This window comes from Leopardus geoffroyi, chromosome C3 (assembly GCF_018350155.1).
Source record: "Leopardus geoffroyi isolate Oge1 chromosome C3, O.geoffroyi_Oge1_pat1.0, whole genome shotgun sequence".
Classification (NCBI taxonomy): domain Eukaryota; kingdom Metazoa; phylum Chordata; class Mammalia; order Carnivora; family Felidae; genus Leopardus; species Leopardus geoffroyi.
The window spans coordinates 45207132-45225484 of record NC_059338.1 but is presented as its reverse complement, the minus strand read 5'-3'; the positions used below and the strand labels follow the sequence as shown (position 1 = coordinate 45225484).

Genomic DNA, 18353 nt, shown 5'->3' with positions numbered 1-18353 from the left:
TCTGGTGAACCAGAAGAACGAAGCCAGGAAACAGTGATGAAAAGACTAGAAAAATCCTGGAACGGAATGAGCCAGAGAGGGGGAATCCTCTAATTCTGCTCACATCTCTGACAGATCCTTAACCACCAGAAACAAAATCACAGCAGTTCAGTTACACACAAAATGTCTGAACTGAGACCAGAGCTGCTCCCAAGAGACAGAGTTTACAGTTCAAATCCATGCAAGAAAATTACCTACAAAGAAAGTAACATTCATCATAGAAAAATAATAGAATCCAGAACCTCTACATTCTATCCTTCATAAAAGGGTGATTCAAAATTACTGACATACGAAAGTCAAAATGGATCCCATTTTTTAGTCTGACTCTGGGATGAATCACATGTTGAAACTGACAGATAAGGATTTTAAAGTAACTATTATTACTCTCCTCAATAAAGTAAAACAAAACATGTTTTCAGTAAATAAAATCTCAGGAGACAAAAATCTCATGAGAGAGACAGAAAGAGAGAAAAGAACCAAATGGAAATTCTAAAAATCAAAATTTCACAAATAAAAAACTTCACTGGGTAGATTTAACAGCCAAATAGAAATTACAGAGGAAAAACTAAGGGAACTTGAAGGTAATCATCTAAGAAATCATTCAAGGTAAACAACAAACAAAAGTCATTTAAAAAAATTTAACAGAGCCTCGGAGACCCTCTATATGACATCAAACAATCCAGCATACATGTAAATGGACATACCAGAAGGAGAAAAGAAAGAGAATAAGGCAGTGAAATAATTAAAGAAAAAAAAATTGCCCCAAATTTGATGAAACAGAAATTTGCACATACAAGATGCTACGTGAATAACAAGTAAAATAAACATGGCAAAGCCCACACTGAAATCAAACTGTTAAAAGCCACATGAAAAGCGTGACTGCATTAGAGAGACAGATAGGGAGGGAGGGAGAGGAAAGGAAGTGAGGGAGGGAAACTGAGAGAAAGAAGAAAAGAAAACGATAAAAGAAAGCAATGCTTTCCATACAGGAAAAAGAAGAGCATCTATTCCTGATGTGAGGGAAAACCACACATCAGATTCATAAATTGCCCCGCAATGTATTGCATTTGAATGAGGCCATTAACCTTTATTTCCACAAAGCAGCTGCTAAGCCCCAAAGAAGCAAATGACACTGAAATTAGTAGGCTCCCTGAAGCACTGAACAGAGACACTAATTCAAGCAATTAGAAGTAAATAAATCTCTCTGACTCTTAAAGATCCCAATCAGTTCCAATGATGGTATTTATGGAAGCATTAACAACATTTTGCTCCTAATAAGAGTAGAGGGGAAATTTTGTAAATCAGTAAGGAGATCCAATGGAATTAGGTACTATGTGGACAAGGCTCAAACATCTTCAGGGGAAGATTTTCAGCTTAAGCTTAAGAAAAAAGGGAGTTAGGGAATCCATAAGGATGCAGGAAGAGCTATAGACAAAAAGCAACAGACTAATGCTATCCTTTGGCAAAAAGAAGTTCTATACCTTAGAAAAAAACATGACATTTAAGCATGAATATTAAATGGTTCTAATTTTTTTTGAGAGAGAGAGAGAGAGAGAGAGAGGGAGAATCTTAAGCAGGCTCCACACTGTGTGTGGAGCCCAACATAGGGCTTGATCCCACGATCCTGGGATCATGATCTGAGCAGAAATCAAGAGTTGGACACTCAACCAACTGAGCCACCCAGGTGCCCCTAAATGCTCTAATTTTTAATGTCATTGTCCAGTACAAAGAGTTGAAAACTGAAAATGGACTGTATCTTGGCCTCCATATTAAACAGTAAAAACATACGTAATTCTTGGTAATTGGGAATGACTAAGACAGAAAACAAAGAATTTACGTCTGTAAACTTAGTGTTTAAAGCACACAAAATGACTATAGTGGCCATCTAGAGTGAAATCCACCAGAGAACTGGTTAGAGTTTCAGCTTCTCATGGACTAAAGAATACCTCCTTTTACAAATGCTTCAATAGCTTACTATATTAGAGAACCAAAGTGGTTAGGAAAAAAGCTAGGTAAGTAACAACAAATAAAATTCTCTTTGAGTATTCTGAATGTAATCAAATTCCGTGTAATCTGGCACTTGCTCTCCTGATTTTCCATTTTGATATCTGAGCCAGACCATTTTTATTCCTACCAAAAAAAAAAAAAATGCAATGTCTGGACAGAGACATATTAATTCAGTTAGAGCCTCAAGGGAAAAAAAGTGAACTTTGAATTGTGATGTGAATTTTTAGCATTAAAAACAAAGCTTCTTACACAGTATTATGTAAGATAATGATCTCAAGCTGAAAAATGAAGGCTAGCATTCTGGATTAGCTTTTAAAACATTGGTTGTGAGAATGCTCATATATATCTTGTTGCTGCTTTTGTGCATGAAACAATTTCCCATTCTCTGTGTTTCAAGGAAAATAGGTGAGATGTTTATGGTTTTAGTAAAATATTTAGAATGTTATGATATTTAACCATGCATATGAATGAGCATATATGAGGACCTTTATTATATAGAAGAGCAACACTTTTCAGATTATGTTATTGAAGCTCATTAGAAAAGACCTAAATAAATGGACAGACCTATTATGCTTCTAGAGAGAAAGATTCCGTATTGCAAAGGTGGTAATTTTCCCCAGATTGATCTATCAATTCTAGCAACTCTAATTAGAACCCCAACAGGGATTTTCCTAATATCTGATAAGCTGATTCTGAAATGTGGACATAAAAGGGCCAATAATAACCAAGACCCTTTAGATGAACAAGCAGAGGGAAGTTATTATAAAGGTCTGTAATTAAGAGTATGTGCTATTGGTACAGGTATGTGATAGATAAACAAACCAATGGAACCAAGTACAGTGTCATACAAATATGGACAGAAATGATGTTGTAGATGTGGGGAGGAGTCAAAGCAATTATATATACAAATATATACACATATGTATATTTGCATAAAAGAAATTGGATTCCTAATTGCACTATAAATAAAATCAATTCCAGATAGATTAAAGGCTTAAAGTGAAATCCAAATACATAAAGATTTTATGACCCCCAAGACAGAAAAGGATTTCCTAAGCAAAACACAAAAAGTACCAACCGTATGAAAAAAGTTTGATAAATTTCACTATATTTCAATTAAGAATTTCTGAGACAAACACAGTGTGAGGGAAAAAGCCATACACTTGCAGAAGGCATCTGTAACACATAATTGAAAGAAAAGATTCACATCCAGAATATATACAGAACTTCTAAAAATCAATTAAGAAATGAAACTGGGGTGCCTGGATGGCTTAGTGGACTGAACATCTGACTCTTAATTTCAGCTCAGGTCATGATCTCATGGTTCATGAGATCAAGCCCCACATCAGGCTTTGCACTGAAAGTGTGAGGCCAACTTGGGATTCTCTCTCTCTCCCTCTCTCTCTCCCCTTCCCCCACTTGTACTCTCTCTGTCCCTCTTAAAATAAAAATAAATAAACATTTGAAATATGGGAAAAAAAAGAATTGAAACAAAACATTCTGTAGAAAAAAAAAAAGGAATAAATGGGAAAAAGAGACATAAATGACTAGGAAACATGAACTGGTACTCAACTACATTGGTAGAGTGAGGAAATGTAACTGAGAGAAGAATATATCATAAAATACCTATGAGATTGGTAACAAAAGTCAAGAGTTGGCTGAAAACTAGAGCACAGGAAAGATGCATAAATCCTATGATTCAGCGACCCTACTCTCTCATATGTAGCCCAGTGTGGTATTTTTCAAATGGAGGGCTAGAATCCTTAGAGTTTATGAAATAAATTGAATGACTTGTAAAGTTTAAAACTTCAGTTTTTAAAATTGAATTATTTAAAATAGAAAAGAAAGTATCAGTGTGCATTGCATGTGGTTAGAGTGACTGTTCCTAAGTATTGCTTTATGAACATTTTGTTTCAGTTATATATTTGTCCTATAGCATGATATCAAGTAGATTTCTCACTGAAGGTTATGGTAAAAAAAAATTACCCTCTGTGGACCAGGAGACATGTACACAAATATTTATGGAAGTATGGGTTGGAACAGAATAAACTACAACAACCCAAATATCTATCAACAGTAGAATGGATATGCTATTATCATATAATCCTATAAGCTATTACTATGCAAAAATAATGAACTATAGCTTCAATCAACAACTTGAATGAATCTCAAAAATTCTAGTGTACAGTCAAAAATATTAGTCACCGAATAATATATAAAATGTTATTTGTTTACATAAAATTCAAATACAACTTGTACCTGGATGTGTAGAGTCAAAAATATTAGTCACAGAATAATACATAAAATATGATTTGATTGACACAAAGTTCAAATACAACTTGTATTTGTGATAGATGTTCACAGCAGTGTTATTCACAATAGTCAAAAGTAGAAACAACCCAAGTGTCCATTATTTGATGAATGAATAAGTAAAATGTAGTTTGTTCATACAATGGAATATCATTCAGCAACAAAAAGGAATGAAGTACTGATGTACATGTTACAACATGGACAGACTTGAAAACATTACACTAAGGGATAGAAGTCACAATGGACCACATATTGTTTAATTCCATTCATATGATATTCTAGAATAGGCGAATCTTTAGGGACAGAATAGATGAGCTGTTCCCTAGGGCTAGAGTTAGCTGTTCCTAGGGCTAGGAAATGGGGATTGACCACTAATGAATATGAGATTTCTTTTTGGGATGATGAAAATATTCTAAAATTGATTGTGGTGATGTTGCACAACTCTGTAAATACACTAAAAGCCATTGGATTACATACTTTAAGTAGGCAGATTGTAGGATAGGATATGTGGCAAAAAATTCTCTCTCTCTCTCTCTCTCTCTCTCTCTCACACACACACACACGCACACACACACACACACACACACACACCTTACTGGTTCTGTTTCTCTGGATAACTCTAATACACCTCCTAAATATGTGTGTGTGTGTGTGTGTGTGTGTGTGTGCGTGTGTGTGTGTGTGTGAGAGAGAGAGAGAGAGAGAGAGAGACAGAGAGAGATTGATATTAAGGGACTGTTTCATGCATTTGTAGGGGCTTGCAATTCCAAAATTTCCAGGGCAGGCTGGCAGGTTTGAAAGGATAATCTGTTTTACTCAAAGTTTACTGATTTAATTGTTAATTGCATGGGGGGAAAAAGCCTCACAGCAACATCTAGATTGGTTTGACTTAACTACTGGGTACCTTAACCTAGCCAAGTTGACACATAAAACTATCCATCACTGGAAGTAAAGTTCTAAGCAAAATTAAGAGACTGATTAAGACAAAATTTAGTCTAGTACTTGTCTCTGGGGAGTAGAGCAAAGTATTGTAACAGGAAGGGATGCCCACAGGGTGTCAAAGTTGATGGTTCATGTTCTATTTCTCAAGGTGGATGCTGGGTATATGGACTTTCATTTTATTTGTAGTATTTAAATATATAACATATTAAATATATAATGTATATATTCCATGTTTATTAAATATTTTATATTAAGCTTTTTCCAAGAATTAGAGTAAAAGGGATAGGTTGGTAATTTCTGTATATAAAATATATAAACAGCTCCATATATGCAGTCTTAAGTAATACTTGGCTTTGTAAATGTGAGAAGGCATCAAATGCAATTTACAATCCAAAAACACATGTCATCTGTTGTTTCTAGATATATAGTCACATTTGCTATCAACATGAGTGTTGAATTTCATTGGGAGGAATGAGTACAAACCCACAATGAAAACACCAAATTGAAAATGCCATATTAAAATTATCCCAAAATGTTTAATGGAGGTTGTGATGGGGTAGTAGATTTGTAGTAGTTTTTCTTTCTTTTTCCATTTGCAACATATTTTTTATCCTGTAGTAAAATAGACTTGAATAAATCTGTATTTGGAGCCATTAGCAGAGAAGGACTAAATCCACCCTACACATTCATGTTACAGTATATCTGACAACATACTTAGCTTCTTTTAAATGTCCCTTCCTTCTTTCCTTCCATCCTCCCTCTATTCATGCCTCCTTCTCTCTCTCTCTTCCTTTCCTTCCTCCCCTCTTCCTCTCTTCATCCATGTTGTCACACATGAAAGGATTTCCTTTCTTTTTTGTGGCTTTTTTATAGCTATGATATATATCATAGATATACCCTATCTGTGGTATATCTATATACCATCTATATACCATATATATATGTATATACCATAGATAAGCTGCAATGAACATGTGGGTGCAGATATGTCTTTCAGATAGTCATTTCATTTCCTTCACGTCTAAAACCGGAAGTGGAATCGCTGGATCATATGAGTTTTCTGAGAAACCTCCATACTGCTTTCTTTTCATAGCGGCTGTCTCAGCTTACATTCTCACCAACAGTGTACTAATTGTTCCCTTTTCTCCACATCCTTGACAGCATTCGTTATCTATTGCCTTTTCAATAATAGTCCTTCTAACAGGTGTGAGGTGATATGTTATTGTGATTTTGATTTGCATTACCCTGATGATTAGTGATGCTGAGCATCTTTTCACATACTTGCAGGCCAGTTTTATATCTTTATTGGGCAAATGTCTATTCAGGCCTTTTGTCCATTTTAAAAACAGGATTATTTGTGTGCTATTGAGTTGCAGGAGTTCCTTATACATTTTGGATATTAACCCCTTATCAGACACGTGGTTTGGAAACATTTTCCTCCATTCCATAAACCTACAGAAGCATTTTAGTTTGCTGTGGTCCCTCTTGTTTTTTTTTCCTTTTGTTGCCTGTGCTTTGGTGTCCTATTGAAAAAAATCATTGCCAAGACCAATGTCAAGGAGCTTTTTCCTATGCTTTCTTGTGGGAATTTTACAGTGTGGGATCTTACATTTAAGTCTTTAACCCTGTTTCGAGTTAATTTTTCAAGCGGTGTAAGGGTCCAGTTTCATTCTTTTGTATGCAAATATCTAGTTTTCCCAATACCATTTATTGAAGAGGCTATCTTTTCCCCACTGAGCATTCATGGTTCCCTTGTTAAATATTCACTGAGCATATATGCATGGATTTATTTCTGACCTCTCAATTCTGTCCTATTGGTCTATGTGTTTGTTTTTGTGCCAGTATCTTACTGTTTTCACTATTATAGCTTTGTAATATAGTTTGAAATTAGGAAGTGTGATGTTTCTGGCTTTGTTCTTTCTCAAGATTACTTTGGTTATTTAGGGTCTTTTGTTGTTCCATTTGAATTTTAGGATTTTTTTTTTCTATTTCTCTAAAGTTGCCACTGGAAGCTTGATAGGAATTGCATGGAATCTATAGATGGCTTTGAGTAGTATGGATATTTTGACAATATTAAAGTCTTCCAATCCATGAAAATGGGATATATTTCCACTTATTTTTGTCATCTCCAATTTCTTTCATCCATGATCTTTCACTTCTTTGGTTAAATTTATTCCTAAATATTTGATTGTTGTTGATGCCACTGTAAATTGGATTATCATATTTCTTTTTAAGGTAATTTGTTGTTATTGTATATAAAGGCAACTTATTTTGCATATTGATTTTGTATCTTGTAACTTTACTGAATTCATTTATTGGTTACCCCAATGGGTAATAGGGTTTGCAAAGTTTATGTAATCTATTTTGAAATCTACTTCTGCACCAAGCTTTGTCTGCAGACCAAATAAATCTGCACTACATTTAACATGTATAAACTACTGTTTTCATGTTTTGTATATGTTGTTATGATTAATAAAATACACATTCTGTTAATGTGTATTTTACGAATATGCCACGATCAGGGAAAATCCCATTTTCTTCGCCAGGCCATAACTGATTAGCACGTTCTTTATGTAATCAGCAAGAACATTAAGAAAACTAAATACACCCTGCAATTCTAGGCTTCAGGGATGCCAGCAACTGCCCATCTATCCCCCCTCACCCCAGGGAAAGGACAACGTCTAACGGTCCCTGTGGCCTACACACAGAATCGCAATGGCAGTTTCTGAAGGAGAATGGAGGAGAAGGAAATGTGCGTAAGCCACTAGATATAAAAGTATAAATGTTAGAGAAGAGGTTAGAGCAGGAGACATAGCACATTGTGAAAGGGAATGCAGTGAAAAGGCTCAAACATAAGTACAAAGAGGTCCAGGAAGGTGAGAACTATAAAGAGGTCACTGAATCTCCCAGTGCTGAGGTCATCTGTGGCTTTGCCAGAACAGCCTCTGTAAGGAAGCAGGATACCACACAGCACTCGGGTAGGAGAGGTGGAGGTGAAGAAGTGGAAATGCAAGTGTAGACCCCCGTTGCAAGAAGCTTGACCAAGAGAGGGGGTATTGCAAGAAGGAGACACAGGAGTAAAAACAATTTTTTTCAAGGAGAGGAAAGGACTAAGTTTCTACTTGAGGGGGAGGAGCTGATGACGAAGGACCAGTTGAAGATTTGGTAGAGAGTGAATATACATGATGGAGCAAAGCAAAGTCATGGATGAGAAGGGAGTGAGTGCGGTCAAAGGCTCTGTCAGGAACAGGCGCCCCAAGTAAGGAGGGTACTGGTAGGGATATTAGAGACAGGGCTGTTGAGGGAGTTCTGTAAAGGAAGTGATACTTTTCTGAGGAGGTGAGGGGGTGGGAGGAGAGTGATGAAAACTTCTAATAGTTGCAGGGAAGAAGGGACACAAGTAAAAATCGGGGGGGGGGGGGCAGGGCTGAGGGTGAACTGGAGTTGGAGGTCATGCATGTGCATCGAGTGGTACCAACCCATCCCACATGTGGATAGATCAAAGTCTCCACAATCCCACAAGGAAGGAACTCCAGATTTCATTACTAGCTTTCCTATGTTATGTTCAAAAGTAAATATCCTTTGGCAGTGTATCCTAGCCATTTCATTTTATGTACTAATTGTGTTCTTCCTTCAGCCCTCTTCTTTTTCTTCTCTCTTTGTCTCTGTCTCTGTCTCTCTCCTCTACTCCAACATGTATGGATGGATTTTCCTTGTCTTTGTTACTCTTTGTCCGTTTGGGTCATTAAGGAAAAAGAAAACCATTTAAAGCGAAACTTCTTTTACGCCATCGTGTCAGAAAACTCAGGACCCTGGGAGGGAAAGAGAGAGGAACGGGGCTTCACAACGGTGGCCCACCAGGGGATTGATTCCCTTTAATCTCAAGGGTTCAATCTGACTCTAAACTTCTCCAAGACTTCAAATTTGGTGTAATCGAGGGTCTACTCAGTCGAGGATGAACTTCAAGAGAAATTGAGTGTATAGGGAAATGCAAACACTCTGCCTCGGTGGAAGTTAAAAAGTTGTTTACCGTAGTAATGGATAGCTGGGTGACTTTCCATTTTAGAACTCTACCCGTCTAGTCAATAGGTGCATTATGCAAAACTGGATACATTGCATCACTGTGAAGGACTTTAGACTGCGGTTTGCAAAAGCAGAATAAATTTTCTCGGAGTCTCACCGTTATGTACACACACACACACACACACCCATTGGCAGTGACGGCCACACCTCACAGCTCTGGGAGAGCCACAGACCTCAGCCGGACAAGCTGAGCCCGGACGAGAAGAACTTTCCTCGGGACTGGGGACGCACAACCCCGCCTCCGCCCCCCGCACGCGGCTGTCTGCGAGCCTGAGCCCCCGGAGGGCGCGACGCCTGCAGGTCCGCGGTGCGCCCTCGCGTCAGGGCCTGGGCGGCGGCGGCGGCGGCGGCGGCGGCGGGAGGCTCCCGGGCTGCAGGGCCCGCTGCCAGTGCGCGCGCGCCAGCCGGCCGGGGCAGCCGCGTCCCCCGCCCGGCCCTCGCAGCCGACCTCGGCGCCCTCGGGCCGCCAGTCTCCCGCCGCCCGCCGCGGCCCCGAACATGGCTGCGCGCCGCGCCGCCACCCTCGCCTGCTCGCTGCTGCTCCTGTCCGCCGCTCTGCTCCGCCGCGGCTGCCGCGCGCGCTTTGCCGCCGAGCCCGACGCGGAGCACGACGAAGAAGAGGCGGAGGTGTTCCCCGAGTCGCCGGTGCAGAGACCCACGGTGCTCGTGGCCGTCCTCGCCCGCAACGCTGCGCACGCGCTGCCTCACTTCCTCGGCTGCCTGGAGCGGCTGGACTACCCCAAGAGCAGGATGGCCATCTGGTGAGCGCGCGACGCCGCGGCCGCCGGGGCCCGGGACCGTGGGGCACGCGGGACGCGCCGGGCGCACACCTCCCGCCGCCCGCGCCGCTCCCGGCGGGATCCGACACGGAGGTCGCTTTGGGGAAGGACGAACGCGGCCGTGTGCGCCTGGGGTGTCGGTGGGGACCGCTAGCCGGCCCCGAGCTCCGGGGCGTGCGCGGGGGTGTGGATCGCGGTGGCCTCGCGGTGCCCTTTCCCGGACAGGGGCCTGGGGGAACTCCGCAAGGGGGCTAGCTGCGCCCCCTTCCACCCTGCGAGGTTGCCTCGTTCCCTGCCTCATACCTCTGGCCCTGGAGAGAGGGAATAGGGATGCTCGTCGCCGCCTAGTCCTCCAGACGCGACGTGAAGCGTAACTGTGGCCGGCAAGGGGGCTCCGGAATGTCTGGGAGGCGAACGGTGCGCCGCCCTGGCTTGCCGGTGCCCGGCTCCTGCCCCCGCCTCCGAGCCAAGAATAGTGGCTCCTGGTTCTCCAGGGGATGGCAGGGTGAGCGGTGGGGGGAGAAGGGATATGGACTCAGAGTTTGAGGTTAGGTGGGGCACACCGTGTCTTCCCAGCCGCGCCACCACCGCGGCTGTCCGCGCCAGTGCATCCTCCTGGGGCTCATTCCTCGCCGTTGATGCAGACCGCGCGGGACACCCTGGGGTACGGTGTCCTGGGGACGGAGCTGCCTTGGAGAAGGCAGACGGCCAAGTTTTGTTGTCCCAGGATAGAGCCCCGCGCCTGGTGCTGTGTTTGTTGCGGGGAGGGCCAAGGCATCAGTGCAGGTGGCTGCGCGCACCAACTTTTAGAACTCGGTCTAGTCCCGCACCTTTTAGAAACGCAGGTACCGGAGGGCGAGGAGTTGGTGGTCAGGGGAGCCGCTGAAAGGCCTGTGGAGGAGGAACTGGACACCCGCCAGGAGAGATAGGCAGCCAGGTACGTGGACAAGGGGGCTTCTGAGGAAGACAGAGCCCAGGTCACTCCCGAGCAGTTTCTCTCCTGCGTTGATGAAGGGAGCTGTCCTGGACGGGACACATCGTTAAAGCCTGGTTGGGCAGAAAGAGAGGAGGAAGGATAAAGCAGGAGCTGGAATTGGCAGCCTAGCGGTACCTGGTGGGAGAGGTGCAGAGGTGAGAAAGCAAACAAGTCACAGAGTGCAGCACTGCCCTATACACTGCTTTACTATATACCCCGTTATACGTGACTGCGGCCACGGACAAGGGCACGTTATGTGGAAACGGTGGGGCAGCCAGGTTTTCAACCAGAAAGAAGGCTTTTTTTTTTTTAACCACTTCAATACCAAAGAAAACTTCACAGCTGTCAGTTCTTAGATGCTTTCTTCAAAGAAGATGTTTTATAAGATAGTCTTGGTCTTTATGCATTTGTTTGGTTTAAAGAACATTACAATAGTATAGGAAGTTAGTGAAGGGTGAAGCAGGTACTAGGCACAGGCTTTGCTTGATGTACAGACATTACCTCTTCTATCATAGGGTGAACTTCTGAAAGAGACCCTAGGATCCCTGTTTTACAAACAGAGCAGCTGTGACTACGACCAGTTCAATAACTCAGAGTCACCGAAGTAATAAATGGTAAAACTGGAATTGGAACCCAGGATTGTCCCTGAAGTCCACCCTAAAAAGATAGTGGTGGGAACTTGGGACAAACTAAATCTATATGCACCTATAGGCTATGAATGAGGAGGCAAGTTGTTTGTCACTAACTTGTTTTGTTGCTTTGGGCCAGTGGCCGGGGATCCATAGACATCCATTTCCTCATCAGTAGAATGAAGGAATTTAGAATGAATGATTTCAAAAGTTCGTTCCGGCTCTTGAATTCCATGGATTTTTGATATGATCAGAATCAAGCAGCAATGATTGTGCCTCCGAAGTCCTCTGGATGTTCCACATTCTGCGGACGTTGATGTTCTTTTCATGGCTAGTATTCCATTTCTGCACTGGCTTTTGGGACCTATTTTCCCTTACCTTTGTTAATAGTCCATGTAACTGTACCTTGTCCCTTATGGCCAGTGTTGGAAAGTTAGGGGAAAAAATCCAAGGCTTGAATAGGTTTTGGGCAACCACTGCATTAACCACTAAAGACTCTTCTTTTTTTTTTTTTTTTTTCCTTTTTAACATTTATTCATTTCTGAGAGACAGAGTATGAGTGGGCGGGCAGAGAGAGAGGGAGACACAGAATCTGAAGCGTGCTCCAGGCTCCGATCTCTCAACACAGAGTCCAACACAGGGCTCGAACTCACTGACTGAGAGATCATGACCTGAGCTTAAGTCAGATGCTTGCCTGACTGAGCCACTCAAGCGCTTACAGCTCTCAAAATACTTTCATTAACTATGTCATCTTATTTGATCCTTGCTACCATTCTGTAAAGAAATACAAGTATCTCCATTTCATAAAAGAAGACAGTATATCTAAAGTAACTGACTTAAGATTACATTTATTTATTAATTTCATAAATGCTTAATGAGAGCTCACAATGATTCTAAACACTTTACATTCACTACCAGGCATGTACTATGATTATACCCTTTTATGGATGAGAAAACTGAGGCACAGAGAGGTTGTACAAGCACACACTCAAAATGACCATCTTTTGTGAGATCAAGGCACTCTGCCAGGCTCCAGCCGAAAATAGTTGAGTAATGTGGCTTCTCACAGACAAATATGGCTCTTTTTACTGGGCAGCATAAGATGATCTAAATGACATTTATAGGGTTTAGGGAAGTGACAAAGGACTTCTAAGTCAGATTGGGGCAGTTGTGTGGTCATGGAAACCTTCTTGAGGAGAATTGACACTTAGTTGGAACCCAGTTTTGAAAGACAAATAAGAATCCACTAAAACCTGGGAGGTAGGGAGGGTTCCAGAAAGAGTGAACCGCATGGGGGAAAAAAGACACTGGAACATTAACCAGAATTTCTTGTCAGGGGCAATAAAGCAGGTGGCAGGCTTACTGATTGCAAATCTCCAAACTCATTGCATTGTACCACTGGAGCTGCTAACTTTGAGACTGGCACTAGAGGAGTATTTGGCTGTGAAGGTTATGGGACATTACCCTCCAGGAGGAAACAGTAACTCAGGTTAGGATGCTACAGCGTCGAGGACCTTCTGCCAATTACTTACTTCTAGACTCTCAGTTTCAGGCTCTACTCAACACTCTGAGATGCCCAAGGGGCTAGCTAACATCCACTCTGCAAAGCCAGCATACCCTGATGTCAGAAATGGCCAGTGCCAAAAATGGCATCAGCTACCCTGAACTTTACACAACAGAACCAGGTGGGACACAGAGTCAGGCTGCCAACTTCCATTTAATCTTAGATCAGGAGCTCTGTGCACACTCGCCCTTCTCATTCATCTGCTTATCTCTAACATCAGAGGAGCATCTGATAAGACTTCTTTCCTGTATGCGTGGCAGGTGTGGTTCACGTGAGCACATGCAAGCTTCCCGATGCTGTAATTTTTTTCTCACCGGAAGTTCTGGACCATATGCACAGTCGGTACCAGTAAACTGCCCTGAAAACGTTTGCTGTTGGACAGTGAGGGCCGTTATCTCAGTTAGCATTAAGTTTATCCGGATGAGACTGAATTAAGAAAAGTTTATGTTTTAGAGATCCTTTGTACCAGGCAAAAGGAAAACCTGTCACATTTACCTGTCTGATCTCAAGACCCCACCAAGCGAATTGTTTTCCTTCAAATGTCATAACTAAGGAACTGTGCCCAAGAAGTTCCTTGTGTTCTAATTAAAACCTGCACTGAGTTCATGGGAATCCCTGCTGTGCTGAGATGCAGGGAACCGTGTGGAACTGTGTGCACTGATTGGGGGCGCTCTTCAGTGGAGCCATGGACAGTGGCCTTAGCAACAGAGGGAAGGCTGACTTCATCCCTCTTCTCAAACCTATGATTAAGGGGAGAGTGCCAAGTACCATGATAATGAAAAATGGAGCAGGGCATAAGGAAAAACATTTGGCCCAAAAGATACATTAAGTTTGTTTTTTGGAGAGCTGACTGTTGCCTGTGGAAAACCAGCAGGGATTCAGTCTGTGCAATCATAAGACAGTAACTGCCATGTAATTACAGAACAATTTGGGCATTTCATTTGGTAAAGTTTTGAACAGTAGTATACTACGTTAGGAACCGATGCATGGCTTTCTAAATAAAGAGATGGGTTTCTGTTGACATCAACAAAAACATTGATGAGCGTCAGCTTGTTCTGGGGTGCTGATCCCGACATTTTGCACACTACTTTATTGGTGCAGTATTTGGAAGACTACCTTGGATTATTCTCCACTCCTTGATGCTCAACCAGTAGCATTTTGGCGAACGTTTAACTAGACACACTAATATACATGTATTTATAACATGTTCCAAACTACTAGTTCTGTAAACATTTTTTAATGTTTATTTATTTTTGAGAGACAGACAGAGACAGAGCGTGAGCACAGGAGGGGCAGAGAGAGAGGGAGACACAGAATCCGAAGCAGGCTCCGGGCTCTGAGCTGTCAGCACGGAGCCCGATGCGGGGCTCAAACTCACGAGCTGTGAGATCATGACCTGAGCCGAAGTCGGACGCTCAAACTACTGAGTCACCCAGGCACCCCCCGGACTACTATTAATGATGGTTTTCAGCACCGGCAAGAACAACATCACATTTTATCATCAGAGTCTTGACATGAAATGTTTATGTTATACCTGTGGACAGAAGTTTTAGTTTCTGGGTGAAAAGGTAGATGACGTGTGGGTCCCCTTCTCTCCATTAGTCTGTTTTCCTCACTTTCCCACCTTCTTTTTCTTATTTTTTCCCAGCCTGGTGGTTTAGTAGTACCGAGGAGGGAGTATTCAAGCTTATAGTCAGGTATGCTAGGCTTCAGATCTCCTGTGTGATTGTGGGCACATCAGCGAACCTCTAACTAAGAGTTGTTTCCTCATCTGGAAGTAACTAATAATAATATCTACCTCCAAGAGTTATTTTAACAAGTAAATGAAATAATGTATGGACAAGGTCTTTGATGTAAATGCTACTAAGTGGACAATAGGACACTAGTCCTATCCATCTTTTCCTTTCGGTCCCATCTCCTTCAACTTTCTCTTTCCAAATGAAGATTTTAAAAACAATACATTCACAAGGAACTCTCTTTATCGTCTTTCCAAGAAAAAAAGTATAAGCATAACGAAAGCTAACATTTATCTATTAATGAAAACTACACATTTTGATAGGATAACTAATTTACTCCTGACAACAACCCTGGGCAAAAGGTGCTGTTACTCTCCTCCCTTTACACAGAAGGCCACTGAGGCACAGAGAATTTAAATAACTTGCCCGAGGTCACAAGGGTAGGACATGGCAGAGCCAGGATGTGACTCAGGCAGCTAATGGCCCAGACTGAATACAAATGGTCTGTTTAAGATCAAGAAAGGACCAATTAGTTCTAGTTTTTGCTTCTGTCAGTTGACCCAACTTAGGAAGAGAAGAGTGCCAGTGTTTCTTCCAAACAAGAATGGCCCCTTCTGCTTGAATGACACAAGGGACTCAGTGGTTCCCTTCCGCTGTCTTGATAATTTCGTCACTTAGCTTAGGCACTTTCTAGTTACTGACCTCGGCTTTATGTTGGTGGATTTCATAGGGACAGAATGAGACTAAATTGTACGTAAATATGCAGATCACTTGCTATGATCACAGCCACATAGCAACAGAACGAAATCTGTCAAGTGTTGTTAGTGGCCAATGACTAAGGCAACACTTTCATATTCATGGGAGCTGCAGCATTTGGGGTTTATACTGGCAAAACAGAGCATCAGTTTTTCAGCCTTTCCAATTAGTGGTCTTAGATTTGGTTGACCCTTCAACTCAACCTTCTTCCACATGGTTGGACAAAACTATCAATCATCTCCCCACCCTCCAATTTCAAAACATGTTTGGGCCTCAGAATTATGTGTTTCCTTTGGCTAAAAACTGAAATGACTAATAAAAGGACCCCTCAATTCTCCTGGTTCTATTTTATTAGTTGATGTCCATGGATGGGGGAAACCAAAATACAGGGCAATTAAAGGATGTTCCCCTCATATATTATACAGTGAATAAGTATTGGGATGAGGTAACAGATTTCTAGATTTTAAGCCCTGTGTGGCTGTTTTTAAAAAAATTTTTTATTTTAACATTTATTCATTTTTGAGAGACAGAGCAACTGTCTCAGGGAGACAGAGAATCCGAGGCAGGCTCCAGGCTCTGAGCTGTCAGCTCAGAGCCCGACACGGGGCTGGAACTCACAAACTGCGAGATCATGACCTGAGCAGAAGTAAGACGCTTAACCGACTGAGCCACCCAGGCGCCCCCCTGTGTGGCTGTTTTGACACTGATTATTTCATATCAAATATCACTCATGGTTTAAAGGCATGTGCCAGTGATTCTAAGTAGGGTTTGGTTTTACTGGTTTGTCTTCAGCAACTTTCTCCAGGTGATTCTACCACTGAGCTTCTTTGTGGCTCCAGGTACATAAGCAGGCTTCTTGTGGTCGTCTCCCTTGACTGTCTCTGGTGGTCGTAGGAATGAACAATGGAAGCTTTGTAACCATGAAGGCTGTTGGTTGTGCCTCGATCCTTTTTCCAACACTTTTAAACGTACACATGGGTCATATCACTGTGTGGCACTGTCTTCAAGCCTTCGGCACAGTATAGTAGGGCCATTATAAGGTTTACATAGGGACAAGGGTAAGACTATTATAAGGCTCATTTCTGCCCATTTCTTTAAATAATGTAACAGTGCTGGGTACAGTGGAGTTAATGTCTGAAAAAAAATGAGTAACCTATAGTACGATTGTTTGTCTTGTTCCCCAGTTACCATATTACAAAAAGGTTTCACCGTATGTCTTTAAACCAGAGCTATTATTCATCAGGAATTACAATGTGTCTATTGTATATGTCACGACATCTTTATTCTCAAAGGAGTGACTTGTTCATTTAATTGCACTTACACTGTGAGCATATCAAAAATTGCTGATTTAAAAAATTCTGAAATTCTTTAGGGGCCTTGTAGATTTATTTAATAGTAACTTAATGATTTTAAGAACTTTCTCTCCTGATTTTATTTTTTGTTTCTATTGAAAGAGTAATACGCTCCGATAATAAAGATTCAAACAGTATAAATGGAAACATGATAAAAAGTAAATCTCCCTTCTACTCTATACCACCTTCCAGGGTCAAGAATGTTAACAGATCATTATAAATTCTTCTAGAAACTTTCTGTGCATATATGTGTATTCTTTTAATGTTAAACAAAATATGACTGTTTTATAAATCCTGTTCTGCATAAGTGTGATGTTTTAAAATCTATTTAATCCCAGCTTTTTAAAACCCTGTCAGCCACCTATACTCATGCCCTGGGTGGCACAGAAAAAGCCAGTTTCACACAACACCTGTTCCAGGTAGTTTCTCTGAGTACCTTCTTGATTACCCTCATCCTGTTCCCTTGTCCTTATGCCCTGACCCCTGGAAAATCTGGCCCTAAGGCCATTAAAACACACACACACACACACACACACACACACACACACACAGTTTTTTTTTTCCAACATTTATTTATTTTTGAGGGGGAGAGAAAGAGAGCGCGCCAAGAAGGGGCAGACAGAGAGGGAGACACAGAATCTGAAGCAGGCTCCAGGCTCTGTGCTGTCAGCACAGAGCCCGACATGGGGCTCAAACCCACGCACCATGAGATCATGACTTGAGCTGAACTCTAGTGCTTAATGGACTAAGCCACCCAGGTGCCCCCAAACCACACACTTTTCAAATGAAGTACAATATATATCCAAAAAGTAACTGGTATCATAAAGGTATAACTGGATAACTTCACAAACTGAGCAAGCCTGCATAACTAGCACCTGCCTGGCCAGGCCTGCATTTGTACATGGTAGTGATTGTTGGGGCTGAGGATCCACTGTTTCCTGGACTTTGCCCAGGAAGTCACATTCCTATCAGGCCCATCCTGTGTGCGATTACAATCCCTGCTCAGCCCCTTCCCTGCCATCGCTGTCTGGCTCTTCAACATGACTTGCCTGGCCCCTGTAGGCATTTGGGTGGTGACCCTTGCTCAGATGCTTCAGGAGCACTAGGACTCAAGCTTTCTAGAAGGAGCAGTCATGGCAAGCTGCCAGTGAATGACCTAGTGGTAAAAAGATCAAGATCA

The 18353-nt window shown here is 42.0% G+C and overlaps 1 protein-coding gene across 2 annotated transcripts in view; it reads left to right on the top strand.

Annotated features, from left to right (window-relative positions):
* Positions 1 to 9824: 9824 nt before the first annotated feature.
* Positions 9825 to 18353, top strand: part of COLGALT2 (collagen beta(1-O)galactosyltransferase 2) — a 113075-nt gene continuing 104546 nt past the window's right edge. The window contains exon 1 of one of the 2 annotated variants that reach the window (XM_045452660.1): positions 9825 to 10142. In XM_045452660.1, the coding sequence (XP_045308616.1) occupies positions 9880 to 10142 (263 nt within the window). In that variant the 5' untranslated portion in view covers positions 9825 to 9879. The remainder of the gene's footprint in view (positions 10143 to 18353) is intronic. The other variant, XM_045452659.1, reaches the window with a different exon arrangement.